The sequence below is a fragment of the Hyperoodon ampullatus genome (genome assembly GCF_949752795.1).
Source record: "Hyperoodon ampullatus genome assembly, chromosome: X".
Taxonomy (NCBI): Eukaryota; Metazoa; Chordata; class Mammalia; order Artiodactyla; family Ziphiidae; genus Hyperoodon; species Hyperoodon ampullatus.
In genome coordinates this window covers 73,930,025-73,957,352 of record NC_136913.1, presented here as the reverse complement: position 1 = coordinate 73,957,352, position 27,328 = coordinate 73,930,025, and the positions used below count along the sequence as shown (strand labels likewise).

Here is a 27,328-nt window from a genome sequence, read left to right as displayed (position 1 = left end):
CATTCTTTGCAGACTCCATTAAAATAAAAAAACTGAGCCAAATAGTGAATCTAGCTTTTCCTTATATCGCCTAACTGACCTTCCATGGATAAGTTATCTGTTGTTTGTTGAATGGAAATGAAGCAACAACTTTAGGAGAGTTCAAAAATTTATATTTATCTCAGAGTTAGAAAGTTAGTAGAAAGATGTTACTACTGTGAACTAAAAGAATTATATATATATATATATATATATATATATATATATATATATATATATATATATATATTAAACAAACAGCAATAAATTGGGAGTATAGGATTAAAGGATAATGAAGGATAATTAAAGGATAATAAAGATACAACCCAGTGATTGTTTACCTCTTACAGTTACAAAGCTGACCTTACATCCCACAAAGAAAGGTTCAATCAAGCTCAATGCTCCTTAAAGACTGGGTCTATGTGCGTGTGTCACAGATTCAGAAGGGATCAAATGCTTCAGACTTGTTCAACCCTACCTTAGATCTATGGTGGCAACCACAACTAGTGGGGCTTTATTTATATGTTTCACTGTGGTGTACTGATTGGATAAACACTGAGTCCCATCAAAATTGGCTTTGCTCACACAGACAGAGCCTTTAAGTTGAGGGAAGAAAACAGGTAAGCAAAAGAGGGACAAAGAACAGAAAAAAGCTTTATTGAGTGAGCTAAGCATGCATGCTTTCACAAAAGTTAATGCATTAGTTAGGTCTATCCAGCTGCAGCAGAATCCGGCATTACCAGAAGATCCATGATCTCTAACACTCCTGGTTTTGCAAAGATGATGTGCAAAACTACATGAGTCAGGATTTCTAAATTTTCTGAAGTTGCCATACAAAATGGTAACACAAAGATGAACCCACATGGATCTTTTGGTCACATCCAGTTCTGTTGCCTTCATAGATATCTGTCATTACACCATGGAAATGCACTGATTAGTTAAACATCCAGCAGGCAACCTTTCTATGGCTGTCTTCCTTTTTGAAAGTTAGGCAGTCGTTTTCTCAAGGAGATGCCTTTTCCTTTTTATTAGAGTGAGACATAAATGTGAAAATCAATGTAATCTGCATACAGAGGGCTAGAAAACTGCATTAGAAAGGCACTGAAAAACTCCAGTGGTCAATTTTTATGTTTAGCTCTCTTTGCTCTCCAATGAGACTCTATATTGATTTGTTTTCCCTATTTTCTTACTACTAAATACTTTTTAAAATATTATAAAGGATCTAAACAGCTGTGGGAATCCTGAAAATTATGTATTACAAGATCTGCTCTTATTTTCATATTTAGTCAGTTTTGAAAAGTATCTAAAATTAGCATCAGGACTTAAATACTGATAAAAATGTTGCCTAGAATACTTTGCAAATATTGATAGGTTATGATTATTGTACCTGTGACTTTTACAAACAGTACAGTGGTAAGATTTAAAAAATATATTATTTTATACTTCTGAAAGGTAAATTATATTCACATTTTGCATTTTTAGAATATGCCTAATATATAAATGTACATCCTTTTAATGGATAAACATACAAGAAATTTGCTCACATTGTGTATGTAAAATTATTAGTCCCTAAATACATAGTCTCAATAAACACTGCAAACTTTTTCCTCTATCATGAAGTAAGAAAAGTTAAACTTATTTATTTTCCTTATATGAAAAGTATCAACATAGGAGCTTATCCCCTTCCCACCCCCAGGGGTCACATATTAAGCAGTTACAGAAAGAAGTACACTGTTTACTGTACCTTGCATAGCAGTACTATCATGAGGAGTTCCACTGTTTTCTATTTCAATATCTGGAATCCCAGCATCTGAAAGAAGTGACATTCAATATTAAGATACATTTCTACTTTTCCTGATTCCATTTAAAGTGAAAACTCTGTTCACCAGTGTTTTGGTCCTATAGATAACATGAGACTTTGTGTGGCATTTTGTTTTTGTTTTTTGTATGTCTATATGTTTTTAATGGTAGGAGGGAGAATTATAAACCGTAGCTGAATTTTACAATTGGGCATATATTTCCAGGTATATAGTAAATACTTATTTATTCATTTTACACTCTAAAGATAAAACTCAGGAAAATAATCTGTCCACAAAACCCCCTCAGACTATCAGGTAACATGCCCTGACTGTGAAATAAAAAAAAAATTGAATATAATTGCATAAGTAGAAGTGCCCCATTCTTATGGTATATTTTCCATTTGTTAAATGTGATAGATGATGAGATTATCTCTATGCTAAATGCACATGAACACCAAAACACAGGCTATGATTTGTGGTCTTTATTTAGTACTGGTCCTAGGGGCCAAGAGATACATGAATTGTTTCAAAAAAAGTTGAGAAAAAGAAACAAAGAGTTGTTTTCTTTTTTATTTTCAATTTTAAATATGAAATGTGTTATCTAAAAGTTATTCATATACATGAAGCATAGCTTAATATGGCCATTTCTATATATATACATTTGCTCAGACACCCTTGGGTAATGTGATAACAGACGCCCATATATCATCCATCAAGGATTGATGTGAGAAAGAAATGATTTGACTACAAGTTACCATCATGTTGTAGAAACAGCTGCTTTTCCTTTATAACAGAGAACACTGGAGCTAGAGTGGAATTCACATATGGGTTCATTTTAAATACGTAAAAAGAAAAATGACAAACCTCCTCAGAGCTACATGTTCAGAGCCTCAAATAATTAGAGTGCATAGAATGTTGGTCCCATTGCTGGCTCCCAGTGTCTAAGATGTTCCTCAGTATGAAATATTGATGTATTATTATTTATCTTCTCTCTTCTGCTTCTCAGTGAGGCATGGTTGTCATGAGCTAATAATCTACCTCTGTATTTCTATTGATTGTGAGGACAATGATCCAAGACAGTCACAGTAAAAAGGGAACTGAACTTTTGGAAAGATAAAAATACGATTGAACATTGCACAGTATTCTCTATTCATTCTTAGTATGGGACACTTGAAGCAACCCCCTTTTAGTTCATGTGTGTGTCATATTAGGTATGTAGTATGTGTATGCATGTGTATAATATTCTTAGGCTCATCCCTGTTACACACACACATCAGTTAGATATACCAGCTGTTAATGTGCTCTAAAAGAAAAATTTGAATAGCCTATGAAATGAAATTATATTGTGGGGTTTCATAATTTAAAATGGAATCAGAAAAGTTTGGAATCAAGAGATTTTATGACAGAAGCACCTCTCCTCACAGGAGCTACAGGAATTTACTTAGAACATTCATTTTCAACCAAGCACTCTTTAAGCCCTCATCACTGATGCAATCTGCATTAAATGAACCAGCATTCGAAAGCTCATTAAAATAAAGTACACCAAACATCAGCATATTTTAACACGAATGGACCTAAAACACTTACATTTTAAGTGCAGGGAAGTTATCAATATTACTTCTTCTGCAAAAAGCAGCAGGATTTCCTGTTCCTAGACTATTTATATCTCCCAGAATAGGGCTTATTTTGACAGATTTAATTAATGAACTAAAGCACTTGGCCTCAAATTGATTTTTTAATTACTGTATTCCTGGACAAAGCTTCTCCCTCCCTCCCTCCTTCCCTCCTTCCGTTCCTTCTCCCCCGCTCCCTCCCTGGCTCTCTCCCTCTCTCTGCTTTGTGTACCTTGAGTGTGAAGATGCAATACAGACATTACCTTTCAACATCCTCAATCCACTGTTGCTGGTAGTGCCTTGCTTAAATGCTTGCTCCACTTGCTCCCTTCGCTTTGATTCAAATTCCAAGGCTTCTTGTAGTTTTCTCTTTGCTTTTTTCTCCTTCTTCAGGCGCTTTTGCATGGTAGCTAAAATATGGAAAGGGAAATAGTTTGCAAAGGCTTAATCATTGAAATCAGGTTGCCGGTTTTGATGAATTAAAAACCATAGATACAGATTCAGAGAGATATATAAATGTATGAGTCAACATAAGATTACCTTCTTTTGATTCCAATTATCATTAGACTCAACCAAAGAGTATTCTATCACGCAACCAACTTATTTTTGCTTTCACATCTCCAGTAAGTATGCTCTACCACCACCATACATGTATTTGTATGGTGGTGGTGGTAGTAGTGGCGGAAGATTGTTTTCTACTTTGACTACAGGAATTTAGTGATAGCTTGAAACACTTTATAAATTGATTAAGAAAAATATTCTTATTATTTATCAGGTTATTCCTATACATATTTCAAAACACAGAAAATCTAATGATATTTATTGAGTTTCAAAACTTTGTATGTCTTTAAACACTCCCAAACACATTCTATGAGGCCACCATCACCCTGATACCAAAACGAAAGAAAGATGTCACAAAAAACAAACAGGCCAATACCACTGATGAACATAGATGTAAAAATCCTCAACAAAATACTAGCAAACAGAATCCAACAGCACATTAAAAGGATCATACACCATGATCAAGTGGGGTTTATTCCAGGAATGCAAGGATTTTTCAATATATGGAAATCAATCAATGTGATACTAAAAAATTGAAGAATAAAAACCATATGATAATCTCAATAGATGCAGAAAAACTTTTGACAAAATTCAACACCCATTTAGGATAAAAACTCTCCAGAAAGTGGGCATAGAGGGAACCTACCTCAACATAATAAAAGCCATATATGAGAAACCCGCAGCCAACTTCCTTCTCATTGGTGAAAAACCGAAAGCACTTCCTTTAAGATCAGGAACAACACAGGGTGCTCACTCCACCACTATTATTCAACATAGTTTTGGAAGTTTTAGCCACGGAAATCAGAGAAGAAAACGAAACAAAAAAAAAGGAATCCAAACAGGGAAAGAAGAAGTAAAACCGTCACTGCTTGCAGATGACATGATACTATGCATAGAAAATCCTGAAGATGTTACCAAAAAACTACTAGAGCTAACCAATGAATTTAGTAAAGTAGCAGGATACAAAATTAATGCACAGAAATATCTTGCATTCCTATACACTAACAATGAAAAATCAGAAATAGAAATTAAGGAAACATTCCCATTTACCATTGCAATACAAAGAATAGAATACCTAGGAATAAACCTACCTAAGGAGTCAAAAGAACTGTATGCAGAAAACTGTACAACACTGTTGAAATAAATCAAAGACAATACAAACAGATGAAGAGATATACTATGCTCTTGGATTGGAAGAATCAACACTGTGAAAATGACTATGGTACTGAAACCAATCTACAGATACAATGCAATCCATATCAAATTACCAATGGCGGGAGGAGAGGGGAAGATGCCGGAAGAGTAAGTCATGGAGATCACCTTCCTCCCCACAGATACATGAGAAATTCATCTACACGTGGAACAACTCCTACAGAACACCTACTGAACGCTGGCAGAAGACTTCAGACCTCCCAAAAGGCAAGAAACTCCCCACGTACCTGGATAGGGCAAAAGAAAAAAGAATAAACAGAGACAAAAGAACTGGATGGGACCTGCACCAGGGGGAGGGAGCCGTGAAGGAGGAAAGGTCTCCAAACACTAGGAAGCCCATTCACGGGCGGAGACTGCAGGTGGCGAAGGGGGGAAGCTTCGGATTAGTGGAGGAGAGCACAGCAACAGGGGTGCGGAGGGCAAAGCGGAGAGATTCTCGCACAGAGGACCAGTGCCAACCAGCACTCACCAGCCCGAGAGGCTTGTCTACTCACCCGCCGGGGCGGGCGGGGCTGGGAGCTGAGGCTCCGGCTTGGGATGGAGCACAGGGAGAGGACAGGGGTTGCCGGCGTGAACACAGCCTGAAGGGGTTAGTGCACCATGGCTAGTCGGGAGGGAGTCCGGGAAAATGACTGGACCTGCCAAAGAGGCAAGAGACTTTTTCTTCCCTTTTTGTTTCCTGGTGCACGAGGAGAGGGGATTAAGAGCACTGCTTAAAGAGGCTACAGAGACAGGCGCTAGCCGTGGCTAAAAGCGCGGACCCCAGAGACGGGTGTGGGACGCTGGGGCTGTTGCTGCTGCCAGCAAGAGGTCTGTGAGTGAGCGCAGGTCACTGTTCACGCCCCCTTTACAGGGAGACTGTGCAGCCCACCATTGCCAGGGTCCTGGGATCCAGGGACAGCTTCCCCTGGAGAGCGCACGGCACACCACGGGCTGGTGCAACGTCACGCTGGCCTCTGCCACCACAGGCTCGCCCTGCACCCCGTAACCCTCCCTCCCATCGGCCTCTGTGAGCCAGAGTCCCTGAAGCAGCTGCTCATTTAACACCATCCTGTCTGAGCAAAGAACAGACGCCCTCCGGTGACCTACAAGCAGAGGCGGGTCCAAATCCAAAGCTGAGACCCGGGAGCTGTGAGAATAAAGAAGAGAAAGGGAAATCTCTCCCAGCAGTCTCAGAAGCAGCGGATTAAAGATCCACAATCAACATGATGTACGCTGCAACTGTGGAATACATGAATAGACAACGAATCATCCCAAATTGAGGAGGTAGACTTTGAGAACAAGATTTATAATTTTTTCCCCTTTTCCTCTTTTTACAACGAATCATCCCAAATTGAGGAGGTGTACTTTCAGAGCAAGATTGATGATTTTTTCCCCTTTTCCTCTTTTTGTACATGTTTATGTGTATGCGTCTGAGTGACATTTTGTCTGTATAGCTTTGCTTCCACCAATTATCACAGGGTTCTATCCACCCGCTTTTTTTAATTATTATTTTTTTATTTTAATAACTCTTATACTGTGTCATACTTTATTCTATTTTACTTTATCTTCTATCTTTCTTTTTTTCCTACCTTCCCTCCTTCCTCCGTCCCTCCCTCCCTTCTTTCTTTCTTTCTTTCTTTCTTTCTTTCTTTATTTCTTTATTTCTACTTCTACTAATCCTTTCTTTCTAATTTTTCTCCCTTTTATTCTGAGACGGGTGAATGAAAGGCTCCTGGTGCTGCAGACAGGAGTCAGTGCTGTGCCTCTGAGGTGGGAGAGCCAACTTCAGGACACTGGTCCACAACAGACCTCCCAGCTCCACATAATATCAAATGGCGAAAATCTCCCAGAGATCTCCATCTCAACACTAGCACCCAGCTTCACTCAACGACCAGCAACCTACAGTTCTGCACACCCTATGAAAAACAACTAGCAAGACAGGAACACAACCCCACCCATTAGCAGAGATGCTGGCGAAAATCACAATAAGGCCACAGACACCCCAAAACACATCGCCAGACGTGGACCTGTCCACCAGAAAGACAAAATCGATCCTCATCCAACAGAACACAGGCACCAGTCCCGTCCAAAGGAAGCCTACACAACCCACTGAAACAACCATAGCCACTGGGGACAGACATCAAAACAACGCAAACTACGAACCAGAAGCCTGCAAAAAGGAGACCCCCAAACACAGTAAGATAAGCAAAATGAGAAGACAGAAAAACACACAGCAGGTGAAGGAGCAAGATAAAAACAAACCAGACTTAACAAATGAAGAGGAAATAGACAGTCCACCTGATAAAGAATTCAGAATAATGATAGTAAAGATGATCCAAAATCTTGGAAATAGAATAGACAAAATGCAAGAAACAGTTAACAAGGACCTAGAAGAACTAAAGATGAATCAAGCAACGAAGAGCAACACAATAAATAAAATGAAAAATTTTCTAGAAGGGATCAATAGCAGAATAACTGAGGCAGAAGAACAGATAAGTGACCTGGAAGATAAAATAATGGAAATAACTGCTGCAGAGCAGAATAAAGAAAAAAGAACAAAAAGAAATGAGGACAGTCTCAGAGACATCTGGGACAACATTAAACGCAACAACATTCAAATTATAGGGGTTCCAGAAGAAGAAAAGAAAAAGAAAAATGGACTGAGAAAATATTTGAAAAGATTATTGCTGAAAATTTCCCTAATATGAGAAAGGATATAGTTAATCAAGTCCAGGAGGCACAGAGAGTCCCATAGAGAATAAATCCAAGGAGAAATACATCAAGACACATACTAATCAAATTGTGAAAAATTAAACACAAAGAAAACATATTAAAAGCAGCAAGGGGAAAACAACAAATAACACACAAGGGAACCCCCATAAGGTTAACAGCTGATCTCTCAGCAGAAACTCTACAAGCCAGAAGGGAGTGGCAGGACATAATTAAAGTGATGAAGGAGAAAAACCTGGAACCAAGATTACTCTACCCAGCAAGAATCTCATTCAGATTTGATGGATAAATTAAAATCTTTACAGACAAGCAAAAGCTGAGAGAGTTCAGCACCACAAAATCAGCTTTACAACAAATGCTAAAGGAAGTTCTCTAGGCAAGAAAAATAACAGAATGAAAAGACCTACAATAACGAACCCATAACAAGTAAGAAAAGGGGAATAGGAACATACATATCGATAATTACCTTAAATGTAAATGGACTAAATGCTCCCAACAAAAGATACAGATTGGCTGAATGGATACAAAAACAAGACCCATATATATGCTGTCTACAAGAGACCCACATCAGACCTAGAGACACATACAGACTGAAAATCAGGGGATGGAAAAAGATATTCCATGCAAATGGAAATAAAAAGAAAACTGGAATAGCAATTCTCATATCAGACAAAATAGACTTTAAAATAAAGACTATTAGAAGAGACAAAGAAGGACACTACATAATGATCAAGGGATCGATCCAAGAAGAAGATATAACAATTGAAAATATTTATTCACCCAACATAGGAGCACCTCAACACAGAAGGCAAATACTAACAGCTATAAAAGGGGAAATCGACAGTAACACACTCATAGTAGGGGACTTCAACACCCACTTTCAACAATGGACACATCATCCAAAAGGAAAATAATTAAGGAAACACAAGCTTTAAATGATACTTTAAAAAAGATGTACTTAATTGATATTTATAGGACATTCCATCCAAAAACAACAGTATATACATTTTTCTCAAGTGCTCATGGAACATTCTCCAGGAAAGATCATATCTTTGGTCACAAATCAGGAATTGGTAAATTTAAGAAATTTGAAATCGTATCAAGTATCTTTTCCGACCACAATGCTATGAGACTAGATATCAATTACAGGGAAAGATCTATAAAAAATACAAACACATGGAGGCTAAACAATACACTACTTAATAACGAAGTGATCCTGAATAAATCAAAGAGGAAATAAAATAAAATACCTAGAAACAAATGACAATGGAGACACGATGACCCAAAACCTATGGGATGCAGCAAAAGCAGTTCTAAGAGGGAAGTTCATAGCATTACAATCCGACCTTAAGAAACAGGAAACATCTCGAGTAAACAACCTGACCTTGCACTTTAAGCAATTAGAGAAAGAAGAACAAAAATCCCACAAAGTTAGCAGAAGGAGAGAAATCATAAACATCAGATCAGAAATAAATGAAAAAGAAATGAAGGAAATAATAGCAAAGATCAATAAAATTAAAAGCTGGGTCTTTGAGAAGATAAACAAAATTGCTAAACCGTTAGCCAGACTCATCAAGAAAGAAAGGGAGAAGACGCAAATCAATAGAATTAGAAATGAAAAAGGACAAGTAACAGCTGACACTGCAGAAATACAAAAGATCATGAGAGATTACTACAAGCAACTCTATGCCAATAAAATGGACAACCTGGAAGAAATGGACAAATTCTTAGAAATGCACAACCTGCCAAGCCTGAGTCAGAAAGAAATAGAAAATATGAACAGATCAATCACAAGCACAGAAATTGAAACTGTGATTAAAATTCTTCCAACAAACAAAAGCACAGGATCAGATGGCTTCACAGGCGAATTCTATCAAACATTTAGAGAAGAGCTAACATGGATCCTTCCCAAACTCTTCCAAAATATAGCAGAGGGAGGAACACTCCCAAACTCATTCTACAAGGCCACCATCACCTTGATACCAAAACCACACAAGGATATAACAAAGAAATAAAACTACAAGCCAATATCACTGATGAACATTGATGCAAAAATCCTCAACAAAATACTAGCAAACAGAATCCAACAGCACATTAAAAGGATCATGAACCATAATCAGGTGGGTTTATTCCAGGAATGCAAGGATTCTTCAATGTACACAAATCAATCAATGTGATATACCATATGAACAAACTGAAGGAGAAAAACGATATAATTATCTCAAGAGATGCAGAGAAAGCTTTTGACAAAATTCAACACACATTTATGATAAAAACGCTGCAGAAAGTAGGCATAAAGGGAACTTTCCTCAACATAATAAAGGCCATAAATGACAAATCCACAGCCAAAATTATCCTCAATGGTGAAAAAGTGCAACCATTTCCACTAAGATCAGGAAAAAGACAAGGCTGCCCACTCTCACCACTCTTATTCAACATAGTTTTGGAAGTTTTAGCCACAGCAATCAGAGAAGAAAAAGAAATAAAAGGAATCTAAATTGGAAAAGAAGAAGTAAAGCTGTCACTCTTTGCAGATGACATGATACTATACATAGGGAATCCTAAAGATGCTACCAGAAAACTACTACATCTAATCAATAAATTTGGTAAAGTAGCAGGGTAGAAAATTAATGCAAAGAAATCTCTGGCATTCCTGTATACTAATGATGAAAATTCTGAAAGTGAAATCAAGAAAACACTCCCATTTACAATTGCCTCAAAAAGAATAAAATATCTGGGAATAAACCTACCTAAGGATACAAAAGACCTGTATGCAGAAAATTACAAAACACTGATGAAATAAATTAAAGATGATACAAATAGATGGAGAGATATACCATGTTCCTGGATTGGAAGAATCAATATTGAGAAAATGACTCTACTACCCAAAGCAATCTACACATTCAATGCAATCCCTACCAAACTACCACTGGCTTTTTTCACAGAATTCAAACACAAAACTTCAAAATTTGTTTGGAAAAACAAGACCCTGAATAGTGAAAGCAATCTTGAGAACGAAAAACGGAGCTGGAGGAATCAGGCTCCCTGACTTCAGACTACACTACAAAGCTACAGCAATCAAGACAGTATGGTACTGCCACAAAAACAGAAAGATAGATCAATGGAACAGCATAGAAAGTCCAGAGATAAACCCATGGACATATGGTCACACTATCTTTGATAAAGGAGGCAGGAATGTACAGTGGAGAAAGGACAGCCTCTTCAATAATTGGTGCTGTGAAAACTGGACAGGTACATGTAAAAGTATGAGATTAGATCACTCCCTAACACCATACACAAAAATAAGCTCAAAATGGATTAAAGACCTACATGTAAGGTCAGAAACAACCAATCCCTTAGTGGAAAACATAGGCAGAACGCTCTATGACATAAATCACAGCAAGATCCTTTTTGACCCACCTCCTAGAGAAATGCATATAAAAACAAAATAAACAAATGTGACTTAATGAACAAATGAAACTTCAAAGCTTCTGCACAGCAAAGGAAACCATAAACAAGACCAAAAGACAACCCTCAGAATGGGAGAAAATATTTGCAAGTGAAGCAACTGACAAAGGATTAATCTCCAAAATTTATAAGCTGCTCATGCAGCTCAATAGCAAAAAAACAAACAACCCAATCCAAAAATGGGCAGAAGACCTAAATAGACATTTCTCCAAAGAAGATACAGAGACTGCCAACAAACACATGAAGGAATGCTCAACATCATTAATCATTAGAGAAATGCAAATCAAAACTACAGTGAGATATCATCTCACACCAGTCAGAATGTCCATCATCAAAAAATTTAGAAACAATAAATGCTGGAGAGGGTGTGGAGAAAAGGGAACACTCTTGCACTGCTGGTGGGAATATGAATTGGTACAGCCTCTATGGAGAACAGTATGGAGGTTCCTTAAAAAACTAAAAATAGAACTACCATATGACCCAGCAATCCCACTACTAGGCATATACCCTGAGAAAACCATAATTCAAAAAGAGACACATACCATAATATTCATTGTAGCTCTATTTACAATAGCCCGGAGATGGAAACAACCTAAGTGTCCATCATTGGATGAATGGATAAAGAAGAAGTGGCACATATATACAATGGAATATTACTCAGCCGTAAAAATGAATGAAATTGAGCTATTTGTAATGAGGTGGATAGACCTAGAGTCTGTCATACAGAGTGAAGTAAGTCAGAAAGAGAAAGACAAATACCGTATGCTAACACATATATATGGAATTTAAGAAAAAAGAGTCGTGAAGAAATTAAGGGTAAAACAGGAATAAAGACACAGACCTACTTGAGAATGGACTTGAAGATATCGGGAGGGGGACGGTTAAGCTGTGACAAAGTGAGAGAGAGGCATGGACATATATACACTACCAAACGTAAGGTAGATAGCTAGTGGGAAACAGCCGCATAGCACAGGGAGATCAGCTCGTTGCTTTGTGACCGCCTGGAGGGGTGGGATAGGGAGGGTCAGAGGGAGGGAGATGCAAGAGGGAAGGGATATGGGAACAGATGTATATGTATAACTGATTCCCTTTGTTATAAAGCAGAAACTAATAAAAACAAATTACCAATGGCATTTTCACAGAACTAGAACAAAAATACTCACAACTTGTATGGAAACACAAAAGACTCTGAAGAAGCAATGGAACTGGAGGAATCAGGTTCCTTGATTTCAGACTATATGACAAAGCTATAGTAATCAAAACAGTATGGTCCTGGCACAGAAAAAGAAATATAGATCAATGGAAAAGGATATAAACCCCAGAGATAAACCAACACACATATGATCACCTTATCTTTGATAAAAGAGGCAAGAATATACAATGGAGGGGTGACAGCCTCTTCAATAAGTGGTGCTGATAAACCTGGGCAGCTACATGTAAAAGAATGAAATTAAAACACTTCCTAACACCATACACAAAAATAAACTCAAAATGGATTAAAGGGCTAAATGTAAGGCCAAACACTATCAAACTCTTCAAGGAAAACATAGGCAGAACACTCTATGACATAAATCACAGCACGATCCTTTCTGACCCACCTCCTAGAGTAAGAGACAAAAATAAACATATGGGACCCAATGAAACTTAAAAGCTTTTGCACAGCAAAGGAAAGCATAAATAAGATGAAAAGACAACTCAGAATGGGAGAAAATATTTGCAAATGAAGCAAATGACAATGGATTAATCTCCAAAATAAACAAGCAGCTCATGCATCTCAATATCGAGAAAACAAACACCCCAATCGAAAGTGGGTGGAAGACCTAAACAGACATTTCTCCAAAGAAGACATATGTATTGCCAACAAACACATGACAAGATGCTCAACATCACTAATCATTAGTGAAACGCAAATGAAAACCACAATCAGGTATCCCCTCACACGAGTCAGAATGGCCATCATCAAAAAATCTACAAACAGTAAATGTTGTAGAGGGTGTGGAGAAAAGCGAACACTTCTGCAATGTTGGTGGGAATGTAAATTGATACAGTCAATATGGAGAACAGTATGGATGTTTCTTAAAAAACTAAAAATAGAACTACCATGTGATCCAGCAATCCCACTCCTGGGCATATACCCTGAGAAAACCAAAATTCAAACAGACACATGTACCACAATGTTCATCGCAGCACTATTTACAATAGCCAGGACATGGCAGCAACCTAAATGTCCATCGACAGATGAATGGATAAAGAAAATGTGACACATGTATACAGTGTAATATTACTCTGGCATAAAAAGGAACAAAACTGAGTTATTTGTAACGAGGTGGATGGACGTAGAGTCTGTCATACAGAGTGAGGTAAATCAGAAAGAGAAAAACAAATACCGTATGCTAACACATATATATGGAATCTAAAAAAAAAACAGTACTGATGAACCTAGTGGTAGGGCAGGAATAAAGATACAGATATAGGCAACATACTTGAGGACACATGGGGAGAAGTGGAAACTGGGATGAAGTAAGAGATTAGCACTGACATATATACACTACCAAAAGTAAAATGGATGGGTAGTGGGAAGGTGCTGCATAGATCAAGAAGATCAGCTCACTGGTTTGTGATGACTTATAGGGGTGGGGTAGGGAGGGTGAGAGGGAGGCTCAAGAGGGAGGGGATATGGGGATATATGTATACATATAGCTGATTCACTTTGTTGTACAGGAGAAGCTAACACAACATTGTAAGGCATTTATACTCCAACAAAAATGAAAATAAAAAAGATGTATGGAAGAAAAAGAAAAAATAGGGTATGTCTTTTAAAACTTACAGTGTCAAGGGTCTATTTCTTTGAGATGTTACCAGTTTTTAGGGCAAATATCTGTCTCTTTAAATATATGCATATATCATCAGACTCTCTCTCTCTCTCCATATATTTATATTTGAATCTATCTCTACATTTTAAAGAGAATAACTTTCAGCAATGATTATGTTAAGCAATCTGTAAAGGCACAACAACATTTCTTTCATAAGCAGAAAAGGCAATGAAGAAGTAAAAACAATTAAAACTCAACTCTCAAGGCCTTATGTCTTAACTAGAAACTTTAACTGCCCTAATGTATGATTGTTACTATTCTCTGAAACCTTGAAATCTGTGATAATTTATCAAACAGAATTACTGGGCTCCAGCAATATATTGGTTCATTGCAGGGTTCTAAGCAGACCGACCTTCACATTCTTCCTAAATCAGTTGTAAAAATTTAAGATATTGATATTAGGACAATAGAAAAATATTCAAGGGACATTAAACAAAATTACAAAGTATATGACATTTTAAAAATATTAAAATTATTCAAATACAATCAAAATATTTTGATTGCACTAACGTGAATATGATGCTAATTTGAGTTTCATTTGTATTTATCTCACAGTTCAATGTCTTTTCATATAAATTACCTTCAGCAACTTGAAGAGAGTCATTTACTCATCTAAATTTATGTTCATTTAAGACAAAAATTCAGAGGACTAAGGTAATAACAATATGGGAATCTTGGAATAAAGACAACGAGAATGTCTGGTTTCTGTTATTTTTGATAAAAGACTATTAAATAAGGTTAAGCATAAAAATATTTTACTATCATAATTATACTTAATTATCATCATTCAAATAAAGCTTTTAGTAAATTATTTAAATCAAGAGCATAGATTTATTCAAATTAATGTATAGCAATGTCCTTGATAAGACAAAATTTTGCTTCTAGTAAAATTATTTATTCAAAAACATTCCATATGTTGATTCCCTTGAAATTTATGATTCCATATATTATAAACAATGCCACAGAATATTACATTAAAATTATATAAAAATAATAACTCTAATTTATTTAGGACCTACCATGTACTGAACATTTTTCTAGGACTATATCTCATTTAAAACTTACAACAACTCAGCAAGGAATATGTTGTTATCTCCATTTTATAGATGAGGGAATTGAGTCCTTGAGAGGTCAAGAAATTTATTCAAGATCCCAGAACTAGTAGTTCTCATAGCTTGAGGGCCAAAGATCATATAGGTAGTTGTTTCAAAGCCTGGGGACCATATAGTTCATCAAGAACCAAGACAGATGAGCTCCAAGCTCTCTTGTAGCTCTATCATTCTTTGATTCTAAGTGTTTAAACTGCAAAGAATATTATAACATGTATTTATTTCAAGTAACACATTCTAGCTAGGAACAAAAAGTAGTTAGAAGGAATATATAAGTGTGAAATAATGTTTTCCTTAAAAAAAAGATACTCATAGGGATTCTTACTATATATATATATATATATATATATATATATATATATATATATATAGTTTACTATATATGTATATACAGTTCTACGTATGATCTTTATATATGAATATATGTTGCTACTATTTTTTCTATAAACTTAGAGAGACATTACTTTTTAACTACAATATCAATTTTCTCCATTTTTCTTTTCAATCATATGACTTTAGATAAATAGTTCACCCTTTGTCCTAAAAAGTAAGTTTACTGGGTATGAGATATTTAGACAACTAGAAAGGAATTTAAGTGATCATGCAGTCAACTATTGTAATAGATGATGATGCTGAGATTCATAGAGATGAAGCAGATAGTTTCTCTAAATCAGTGAGGATAACAGAGTAGTTTCTTTTCATTATGCTAGTCATAAGATGTAAAATGTTAAAAACAGTGCTTAGCACATAGCACACAATTGATAATCATTAGCTAGTGATGGTAGTAGTAGTAGTAATACTAGTAGTAGTAGTAGTAGTAGTAGTAGTGATGGTAATAGTAGTAGTGACAGTAATGACAGTAGTAGTAATGATGATAGAATATTATTAGTGGTATAATTATTATATCATAATAATTGCTAAATTTATTAAATATAAATGCTTCATAGTAAATCTGATAATAGATACAGTATTACATCTACAATGTCTAAGACTTTTTAAAAGACAATAGTTATGATACCAATTATAAAGACAGACCCGAAGACTCTATAAGAAGTTAGTAAATAGAAATCGGTATGAGTAGATCCCTAAAAGTTAGAAGCCAATTTTACTATATGTAGTAGATTTTCCTAAGTCAATTTGTGAATGTTATTATATTTAACATATTAGGTACTTTAGTATAAATAATTCCCTACTAAATAAATGTGCTTTTATGACTCTTAATCATAATAATATATATTGCATCCCAAATATCAGAAATAAACTAATTTCTCCAAACTTTAAAAAGACAATTTAGCTTCTGTTTAGTAATATTTAATGACTTTGGCAAGATAAGAAGAGGTTTAATTCTTTTTAGATGTAATGACTGAATTTCCATTTTGAACTGAACTAATAATTCTTAGGTCTTAAGGAAAATATACAGTAAAATTTCAATTTCTTGATGCAAATTTCAGAATATAATATGCTATATTGGAATAGTATAAAGTTAGTGGATTTCACTCAACTGGAGTAATTCTTCCTAGTTTAGGGAGGCATTTTCTGGGTTGTGAATTTTCTCTCCCTTTTTGCCTCTCATTCCCACTCTTTAATTCTTTTAATTGACTTTTGCTTTGTGATCATTCTATAGAAGAATAAGCAAAGAAGAGAAAGAAGCTGAAAAGCACAATAGTCACTTTTGCTGCTGTTTTGTATTTTATGGTAAATATAAGGAAGAGGTAAAAATTGTTGGTTAAAGTTTTGAATTTTCTCTGGTTTTGATACAAGTTAGTCTCATTATCCACATCTATAGATTATCAAATGCCTACCAATTGTTAGTAAGTTATTTCTATTTGTGAACAATATTTTCCATTCTCTCACTTTTGTCTCCATCCATACTTATGCTACCCTATTCAGCCCTCATCACCACAGCCTAGATGAGGGCAATCCCCTTTTACATAGTTTCCTTGTTTGTAGTCTTACTCCAAGTCCCATCTAATCTATTCCCAACACCAGAGTGGTCTATCTGATTGAAAGCAGACCAGATCACTCCGCTGCTTATCTTTTAATACTTCCCATAACCTACAGGACAAAGTCTAAGCTAATCATTTACATGATTAAAAATGGCCTTTATGCATGGAGCCTCAAGATGGTGGAGAAGTAAGACGTGGAGATCACCTTTCTTCCATAAAATACATGAGAAATACATGTACATGTGGAACAACTCCTACAGAACACCTAATGAATGCTGGCAGAAGACCTCAGACTTCCCAAAAGGCAAGAAACTCCCCATGTACCTGGGTAGGGCAAAAGAAAAAAAAGTAAAACAGACAAAAGAATAAAGATGAGACCTGTACCACTGGGAGGGGCCTGTGGGAGGAAAAGGTTCCACAGAATAGGAAGCCCCATCACTGGCGGAGAATAGGGGTGGTGTGGGGGAATCTTCAGAGCCACAGATGAGAGCACAGCAAGAGGGAAGCAGAGAGAAAAGCAGAGAGATTCCCACACAGAGGATTGTGCCGACCAGCACTCACCAATCTGAGAGGCTTGGTTGCTCACCTGCCGGCCGGGATGGGTGGGGGCTGGGAGCTGAGGCTCAGGCTTCAGAGTTCAGATCCCAGGGAGAGGACTGCAGTTCGCTGTGTGAACACAACCTGAAGGGGGCTAGTGTGCTACAGTTAGCCAGGAGGGAGTCCAGTAAAAAGTCTTGAACTGCCTAAGAGGGAAGAGACATTTATATCTGGGTGCATGAGGAGAGGGGATTCAGAGCACCACCTAAACAAGCTCCAGAGATGGGCCTGAGTCGCGGCTATCAGAATGAACAACAGAGATGAGCATGAAACACTAAGGCTGCTGCTGCAGCCACCAAGAAGCCTGTGTGCAAGCACAGGTCACCCTCCAAACCACCCCTCCCAGGAGCCTCTGCATCCTGTCACTGCCAGGGTCCTGTGATCCAGGGACAACTTCCCCGGGAAAACACACAGTGTGCCTCAGGCTGTCGCAATGTCACACTGGCCTCTGCCACTTTAGGTTCGCCCCACATCCATACCCCTCCCTCCCCCTGGCCTGAGTGAACCAGAGCTCCCTAATCAGCTGCTCCTTTAAAATCATCCTTATGGCGCAAAAACCAGATGCCCTCAGGTGACCAACACACAGAGGCGGGGCCAAATCCAATCCTGAACCCCAGGAGATGTGTGAACAAAGAAGAAAAGGGAAATCTTTCCCAGAAGCCTCAGGAGCATTGGATTAAATCTCCACAATCAACATGATGCACCCTGCATCAGTGGAATACCTGAATAGAGAAAGAATCATCCCAAAATTTAGGCAGTAGACTTTGGGAGCAACAATATATATATAGTTTTCCTTTTTCTCTTTTTGTGAGTGTATATGTGCATGCTTCTTTGTGTGATTTTGTCTGTATAACTTTGCTTCTACCATTTGTCCTAGAGATCTGTATGTCCGGTTTTTTTGTTTGTATTATTTTGTTTTTAGTATAGTTTTTAGTGCTTTTTATCATTGGTGGATTTGCTTTTTGGTTTGGCTGCTACTCTCTTTCTTATTTTTTTCTCTTTTTATTACATTTAATTTTTTAATTTTACTTTTTTCTTTCTTTTCTCCTAAATTTTCTTCTGAGCCATGTGGCTGACAGGGTCCTGGTGCTCTGGGCACAAAGGGACAGCCAAGTTCAGGATATTGGTCCACCAAAGACCTCCTACCTCCACATAATATCAAATGGCAAAAGCTCTCCCAGAGATCTCCATCTCAATGCTATGATCCATCTCCACTCAATGACCAGCAAGATACAGTGCTGGACACCCTATGCCAAACAAAAAGCAAGACAGGAACACAACCCCACCTATTAGCAGAGAAGCTGACTAAAATCATAATAAGGACACAGACACCCCAAAACACACCACCGGACGCAGTCCTGCCAACCAGAAAGAAAATATCCAGCCTCATCCACCAGAAAATAGACACTAGGTCCCTCCACCAGGAAGCCTACACAACACACTGGACCAACCTTAGCCACTGGGGACAGACACCAAAAACAATGGGAACTACAAACCTGCAGCCAGTGAAAAGGAGACCCCAAATACAGTAAGTTAAGCAAAATGAGAAGACATAGAAACACACAGCTGATGAAGGGGTAAGGTAAAAACCCACCAGATCAAACAAATGAAGAGGAAATAGGCAGTCTACTTGGAAAAGAATTCAGGGTAATGATAGTAAAGATGATCAAAAGTCTTGTAAATAGAATGGAGAAAATAAAAGAAACGTTTAACAAGGACCTAGAAGAACTAAAGAGCAAACAAAGATGAACAACACAATAAATGAAATTTAAAATTCTCTAGAAGAAATCAATAGCAGAATAATTGAGGCAGAAGAATGTATAAACAAACTGTAAGATAAAATTTTGGAAATAACTACTGCAGAGAAGAATAAATAAAAAAGAATGAAAATAATTGAAGACAGTCTCAAAGACATCTGGGACAACCTTACTTGCAACAACATTTGAATTACACGGGTCCCAGAAGAAGAGAAAAAGAAAGGGACTGAGAAAATATTTTGAGATTATAGATGAAAACATCCCTAATATGGGAAGGAAATAGTCAATCAAGTCCAAGAAGCACAGAGAGTCTCATACAGCATAAATACCAGGAGAAACATGCCAAGAAACATATTAATCAAACTATCAAAAATTAAATACAGGGTTTCCCTGGTGGCGCAGAGGTTGAGAGTCTGCCTGCCGATGCAGGGGACACAGGTCCGTGCCCCAGTCCGGGAAGATCCTACATGCCACGGAGCAGCTGGGCCCGTGAGCAATGGCTGCTGAGCCTGCGCATCCGGAGCCTGTGCTCTGCAACGGGAGAGGCCACAACAGTGAGAGGCCCGCATACCACAAAAAAATATAAATAAAAATAAATTAATTAATTAATTAAATACAAGGAAAAAATATTAAAAGCAGCAAGGGAAAAACAACAAATAACATACAAGGGAATCTCCATAAAGTTAAGAGCTGATCTTTCATCAGAAAGTCTGCAAGCCAAAAGGGAGTGGAAGGACATATTTAAAGTGATGAAAGGGAAAAACCTACAACCAAGATTACTCTACCAGCAAGTATCATATTCAGATTTGACGAAGAAATTAAAATATTTATCGACAAGCAAAAGCTAAGGGAATTCAGCACCACCAAACCATCTTTACAAGAAATGTTAAAGGAACTTCTCTAGGCAGCAAACAGAAGAGAAGGAAAAAACCTACAATAACAAACCCCAAACAATTAAGAAAATGGTAATAGGAACATACATATCAAGAATTAACTTAAAGGTAAATGGATTAAATGCACTAGCCAAAAGACACAGACTGGCTGAACGGATACAAAAACAAGACCCGTGGGGCTTCCCTCGTGGCTCAGTGGTTGAGAGTCTGCCTGCCGATGCAGGGGACATGAGTTCGTGCCCTGGTCTGGGTGGATACTGCATGCTGCGGAGCAGCTGGGCCCCTGAGCTGTGGCTGCCAAGCCTGCATGTCCGGGGAATGTGCTCCACAGCGGGAGAGGCCACAGCGGTGAGAGGGCCACGTACCACAAAAAATAAATAAATAAAAAATGAACCGTATATATGCTGTCTACAACAGACCCATTCACACCTAGGGACACATACAGACTGAAAGTGAGGGGATGGAAAACGATATTCCATGCAAATGCAAATCAAAGGAAAGCTGGAGTAGCAATTCTCATGTCAGACAAAATAGAATTTAAAATAAAGACTATTACAAGAGACAAGAAGGACACTACATAATTATCAAGGGATCAGTCCAAGAAGAAGATATAACAATTGGAAATATTTATGCACCCAACAAAGGAGCACCTCAATGCATAAGGCAAAATCTAACAGCCATAAAAGGGGAAATAGACAGTAACACAGTCATAGTAGGGGACTTTAACACCCCACTTTAACCAATGGAGAGATCATTCTCCAGGAGAGATCATATCTTGGGTCACAAAACATGCTTTGGTAAATTTAAGAAAATTGGAATTGTATCCAGTATCTTTTCCAGCTGCAATGCTATGAGACTAGATATCAATTACAAGAAAACATCTGTAAAAAATACAAACACATGCAGGCTAGACAATACACTACTTAATAACCAAGAGAAAACTGAAGAAATCAAATAGGAAATCAAAAAATACCTAGAAACAAATGGCAATGAAAACACTATGACCCAAAACCTATGGGATGTAGCAAAAGCAGTTCTAAGAGGGAAGTTTACAGTAATACAATCCTACCCTCAAGAAACAAGAGACATCTGAAATAAACAACATAACCTTACACCTATAGCAATTAGAGAAAGAAGATCAAAAAATCCCCAAATGTAGCAGAAGGAAGAAATCATACATATCAGATCAGAAATAAATGAAAAAGAAATGAAGGAAACAATAGCAAAGATCAATAAAACTAAAAGCTGGTTTTCTGAGAAGACAAAAAAAAATGATAAACCATTAGCCAGACTCATCAAGAAAAAAAGGGAGAAGACTCAAATCAATACAATTAGAAATGACAAAGGAGAAATAACAACTGACACTTCAGAAATACAAAGGATCATGAGAGATTACTATAAGCAACTATATGCCAATAAAATGGACAACCTGGAAGAAAAGGACACATTCTTACAAAAGCACAACCTTCCGAGACTGAACATGGAAGAAATAGAAAATATAAACAGACCAATTACATGCACTGAAATTGAGACTGTGCTAAAAATCTTCCAACAAACAAAAACCCAGGACCAGATGGCTTCATAGGCGAATTCTATCAAACATTTAGAGAAGAGATAACACCTATCCTTCTCAAACTCTTCCAAAATATAACAGAGGGAAGAAAACTCCCAAACTCATTCTATGAGGCCACCATCACCCTGATACCGAAACCAGACAAAGAAGTTGCGAAGAAAGAAAACTACAGGCCAATATCACTGATGAACAAAGATGCAAATATTCTCAACAAAATACTAGCAAATAGAGTCCAACAGCACATTAAAAGGATCATACTACATGATCAAGGGGGGTTTATCCCATGAATGCAAGGATTCTTCAGTATACACACATCAGTCAATGTGATATACCATAATAACAAACTGAAGGATAAAAACCACATGATCATCTCAATAGATGCAGAAAAAGCTTTCAACAAAATTCAACACCCATTTATGATAAAAACCCTCCAGAAAGTAGGCATGGAGGGAACTTACCTCAACAAAATAAAGGCCATAGATGACAAACCCACAGCCAACATCATTCTAAATAGTGAAAAACTGAAACCATTCCCACTAAGATCAGGAAAAAGAGGTTACCCACTCTCACCACTATTATTCAACATACTTTTTGAAGTTTTAGCCACAGCAATCAGATAATAAAAAGAGATAAAAGGAATCCAAATTGGAAAAGAAGAAGTAAAACTGTCACTGTTTGCAGATGATATGATATTATACACAGAGAATCCTAAAGACGATACCTGAAAACTACTAGAAGTGTTTGGTGAATTTAGTAAAGTAGCAGGATACAAAATTAATGCACAGATATCTCTTGCATTCCTATAAACTAATGATGAAAAATCTGAAAAATAAATTAAGGAAACACTCCCATTTAATACTGCAACAAATGAATAAAATACCTAGGAATAAAGTTACCTAAGGAGACAAAAACCTGTATGCAGAAAACTATAAGACACTGACACAAGAAATTAAAGATTATACAAACTGATGGAGACATATACCATGTTCCTGTATTGGAAGAATCAACACTGTAAAAATGTGCATACAACCCAAAGCAATCTACAGATTCAATGCAATCCCTGTCAAGCTACTAATGGCATTTTTTACAGAACTGGAACGAAACATTTCACAATTTGTATGGAAACACAAAAGACCCCGAATAGCCAAAGCAATCTTGAGGAAAAAAAAAAAAAAATGGCGCTGGAGGAATCAGGCTCCCTGACTTCAGACTATACTACAAAGATACAATAATCATGACATTATGGTACTGGCACAAAAACAGAAACATAGACCAATGGAACAGGGTAGAAAGCCCAGACATAAATCCACACACATATGGTCACCTTATTTTTGATAAAGGAGGCAAGAATATACAATGGAGAAAAGATACCCTCTTCAATAAATGGTGCTGGGAAAACTGGACAGCTACATGTAAAAGAATGAAATTAAGAACACTCCCTAACACCATACACAAAAAGAAAATCAAAATGGATTAAAGACCTAAAAGTAAGGCCAGACCTGTAAAACTCTTAGGGGAAATCATAGGCAGAACACTCTATGACATAAATCACAGCAAGATCCTTTTTGACCCACCCCCTAGAAAAATGGAAATAAAAAAAAGTAATAAACACATGGGACCTAAAAAAATTTCCAAGCTTTTTCACAGCAAAGGAAACGATAAACAAGATGAAAAGACAACCCTCAGAATGGAGAAAATATTTGAAAAAGATGCAAATGACAAAGGATTAATCTCCAAAATTTACAAGCAGCTCATGCAGCTCAGTATCAGAAAAACAAACAACCCAATCCAAAAATGGTCAGAAGACCTAAATAGACATTTCTCCAAAGATATACAGATTGCCAACAAACACATGAAAGGATGCTCAGCATCACTAATCATTAGAGAAATGCAAATCAAAACTACAATGAGGTATCACCTCACACCAATAAAAATGGCCATCATCAAAAAATCTACAAACAATAAATGCTGGAGAGAGTTTGGAGAAAAGGGAACCCTCTTGCACTGTTGGTGGGAATGTAAATTGATACAGCCACTATGGAAAACAGTACGGATGTTCCTTAAAATACTAAAAATAGAACTACCATACCACCCAGCAATCCCACTACGGGGCATATACCCTGAGAAAACCGTAATTTAAAAAGAGTCATGTACCACAATGTTCATTGCAGCTCTATTTACAATAGCCAGGACATTGAAGCAACCTAAGTGTCCATTGACAGATGAGTGGATAAAGAAGATGTGGTGCATATATACAATGGAATTTTACTCTGCTTTAAAAAAAAAAAACAAAGTTGAGTTATTTGTAGTGAGGTGGATGGACCTAGAGTCTGTCATACAGAGTGAAGTAAGTCAGAAAGAGAAAACAAATACCATATGCTAACACATATATATGGAATCTAAAAAACAAACAAAAAATTTTTTTCTGTAGAACCTAGGTGCAGGACTGGAATACAGACGCAGACATAGAGAATGGACTTGAGGACACAGAGGGGGGAAGGTCAAGTTGGGACGAAGTGAGAGAGTGGCACTGACATATATACTACCAAAAGTAAAATAGGTAGCTAGTGGGAAGCAGCTGCATAGCACAGTGAAATCAGCTTGGTGCTTTGTGACCCCCTAGAGGGGTGAGACAGGGAGGGTGGGAGGAAGACACAAGAGGGAGGAGATATGGGGATATATGCATATGTATAGCTTATTCACTTTGTTATAAACATAAACTAAACACCATTGTTAAGCAATTATTCTCCAATAAAGTTGTTAACAAAAGAAAATGGCCTTTATAATTTACCCTCTACTTTTGTTATGCACTATTCCCCAACATTCACTTCATAAAACTCAAAGTCATGGTATTAATACACTGTATATATTTGACCATGTTTGAGGCTTCTTGCCTCCATGCCTATGTTCATTGTTCTAGAATGACCAGATCACTCAGTTACTCTCATGCTTTTCTTGTCTTACTGATTCTTCAAGACTCAGGTTCAAGTGTCAGCATCAGAAAACCTTCGACCATCAATTCCCCACACCACCAAGCTGAGCTATCTACCCCCTCTCTATATAAGCATATATGATGTACATCATTGTTCTTTCCACTTTGTCTTATAATTAGCTGGTTGGTCGTGCTAGTCTCCTGAAATGTAAATCTTTCAAGGACAGGGACTGAGTTTTATCTTCTAACCCCAGAATCTGACATTGTTCTTGGCAAAGTGTAAGCATTTAATACATAAGGAATTGTTCGAATATATATATATATATATATATATATATATATATATATATATATATATATATATATATATATATATATATCTCCAGGAGTATTTTGTGAAATTGTGAGAGAAGTAAGCATATTCATGTTTCCAGAAATGAAGTGTAGATCTTGCTCATTATGTTTAATTACAAAGAGAAATAGTGTAAACATTTTACTTTGTGGATTGCACACAGTATTTGATTCTTAGCTTGTCATTTGTTTTCAGCAGTTCCTGGCTATCCCTGAGAATATTTCTATTAGTACTGAAAATATCTCCAACACAATCTTACCTTATTCACTTATATTGAACTTGTTAAACTTACTTCTGCTTTGAAGCTCAACTGCGAGTTGTCTTTCAAGGTTTTCTCTAATTTCTCTCTCTCTATAGAGCTCCATTCGCAGTTCCTTTTTTTCTTGTTGAGTCTGCTTCTCTTGGATGTGAGCATTATCCAAAGCCACTTTCAGTAGACCCTGTCAAAATACAGCAAATGGCATGCAGTTCATCTTATCTGTTTTAATTTCTCAAATATGAAATAATTTATGTAGGTGCTAACGTCTTGTATTACATTTATTTTGTTTATAGAAATATTGTTGACCTGAATGTTGGTCAACAGAGTCTCCACAGAGGACAGACTATCAGCAAAAATGAATGGTCCAGGGAATCCAGGAGGCAGTGCTTGCCCAGGAGTCAGTTGGATCTTGTTCAGGGGTGACTTCATCATTGGAATTTGAATGGGTACCTCTTCTGCAAGAAACAAAATTAATATCAGAAGGTTCAGAAACTAACAGCTCAAAATTTTCACTATGTTTCCTTTATCTCTATAAAGATTTTGTTTCTAAAGCTAAATGATGGAAAACTCATAACTGGAAGTCATACCTATTTCCCAGCTGCCTCTCATTTCTCAAAATAAATGTTTCGGTAAAGAATCAGTGAAAAATGAACCAACATTTACTGCTAATTGGCATAAAATTAGGAGAAACAAATTTGACATGCTTATTAATATCTATATATTAAATAATCAGGTCACTTCCTAGTAAAACACTAATTGCTTTATTTATTTTTTCTCTTTAAATCTGTCTATATCTATCATGTCCATATTTTAACACCTTTATTGAAGTATAATTTACATATAATAAAATTCATCTATTTTAATTGTATGCATCGATGAGTTTTAGTAAATTTACAGAATCGTACAACCATTACCAAAAATCTATTTTAGAACACCTCAATCATCCCCAAAATACCCCTCATGCCCATTTACAATTAATCTCCTTTCCCATTCCCAGCTCCTGGAAACCACTAATCTCCTTTTTGTCTCTATGGGATTGTCTTCTCTGGATATTTACATAAATAGAATCATATTGTAAGTGATCTTTTGTGTTTGTCTTCTTTCACTAAGCATAATGTTTTTGAGGTGCATCCATGTTGTGGCATGCATCAGTGTTTTTTTTTTTTTTTCCTTTTTATTGTTGAAAAGTTCTCTATTGCCTGGATACATGACTGTCTGTTTAATCATTCACTAGTTTGGCATCTGGGTTATTTCCAGTGTTACCTTTTATTTTGAAGAATATTTCTTATGAAAAAAATAACCACCTATGTGTAAAACAAAAAAGTGTATATTTTCTCCCCTTATATTTTTTATATTAACTTCTCCCACACACTAATTACTTTAATGAGATTCCCTCTTAGCTTCATATGAAGATACCAATAGAATTTTTGTCTAATAAGATATTTCAGATTTGTTTCACACAGATACATCTAATTACAAAAGGAATATCCTCTTACTTTGAGAAGCTAACTACTTGGCTATATACTTGAATTCTGTTGAAAATCTTTGTGAGATGTATGAAACAGATAGCAAAATTACCTCTGCAATTAGGAAATGGGGCTTTTTGGATATATGTAAAAATAAACTGCTACAGAGGTAATCTTGAAATGTAGCC

At 36.7% G+C, this 27,328-nt stretch overlaps 1 protein-coding gene across 1 annotated transcript in view; it reads right to left on the bottom strand.

Annotated features, from left to right (window-relative positions):
- The window catches only part of DACH2 (dachshund family transcription factor 2), a gene marked incomplete at both ends in the record, with an annotated part of 663,098 nt that overhangs the window by 21,896 nt on the left and 613,874 nt on the right, over positions 1-27,328 (bottom strand). Inside the window, 4 exons of the mRNA XM_079727906.1 lie at positions 1,763-1,828; positions 3,694-3,840; positions 25,708-25,855; positions 25,981-26,129. Of these exons, the coding sequence (XP_079584032.1) occupies positions 1,763-1,828; positions 3,694-3,840; positions 25,708-25,855; positions 25,981-26,129 (510 nt within the window). The remainder of the gene's footprint in view (positions 1-1,762; positions 1,829-3,693; positions 3,841-25,707; positions 25,856-25,980; positions 26,130-27,328) is intronic.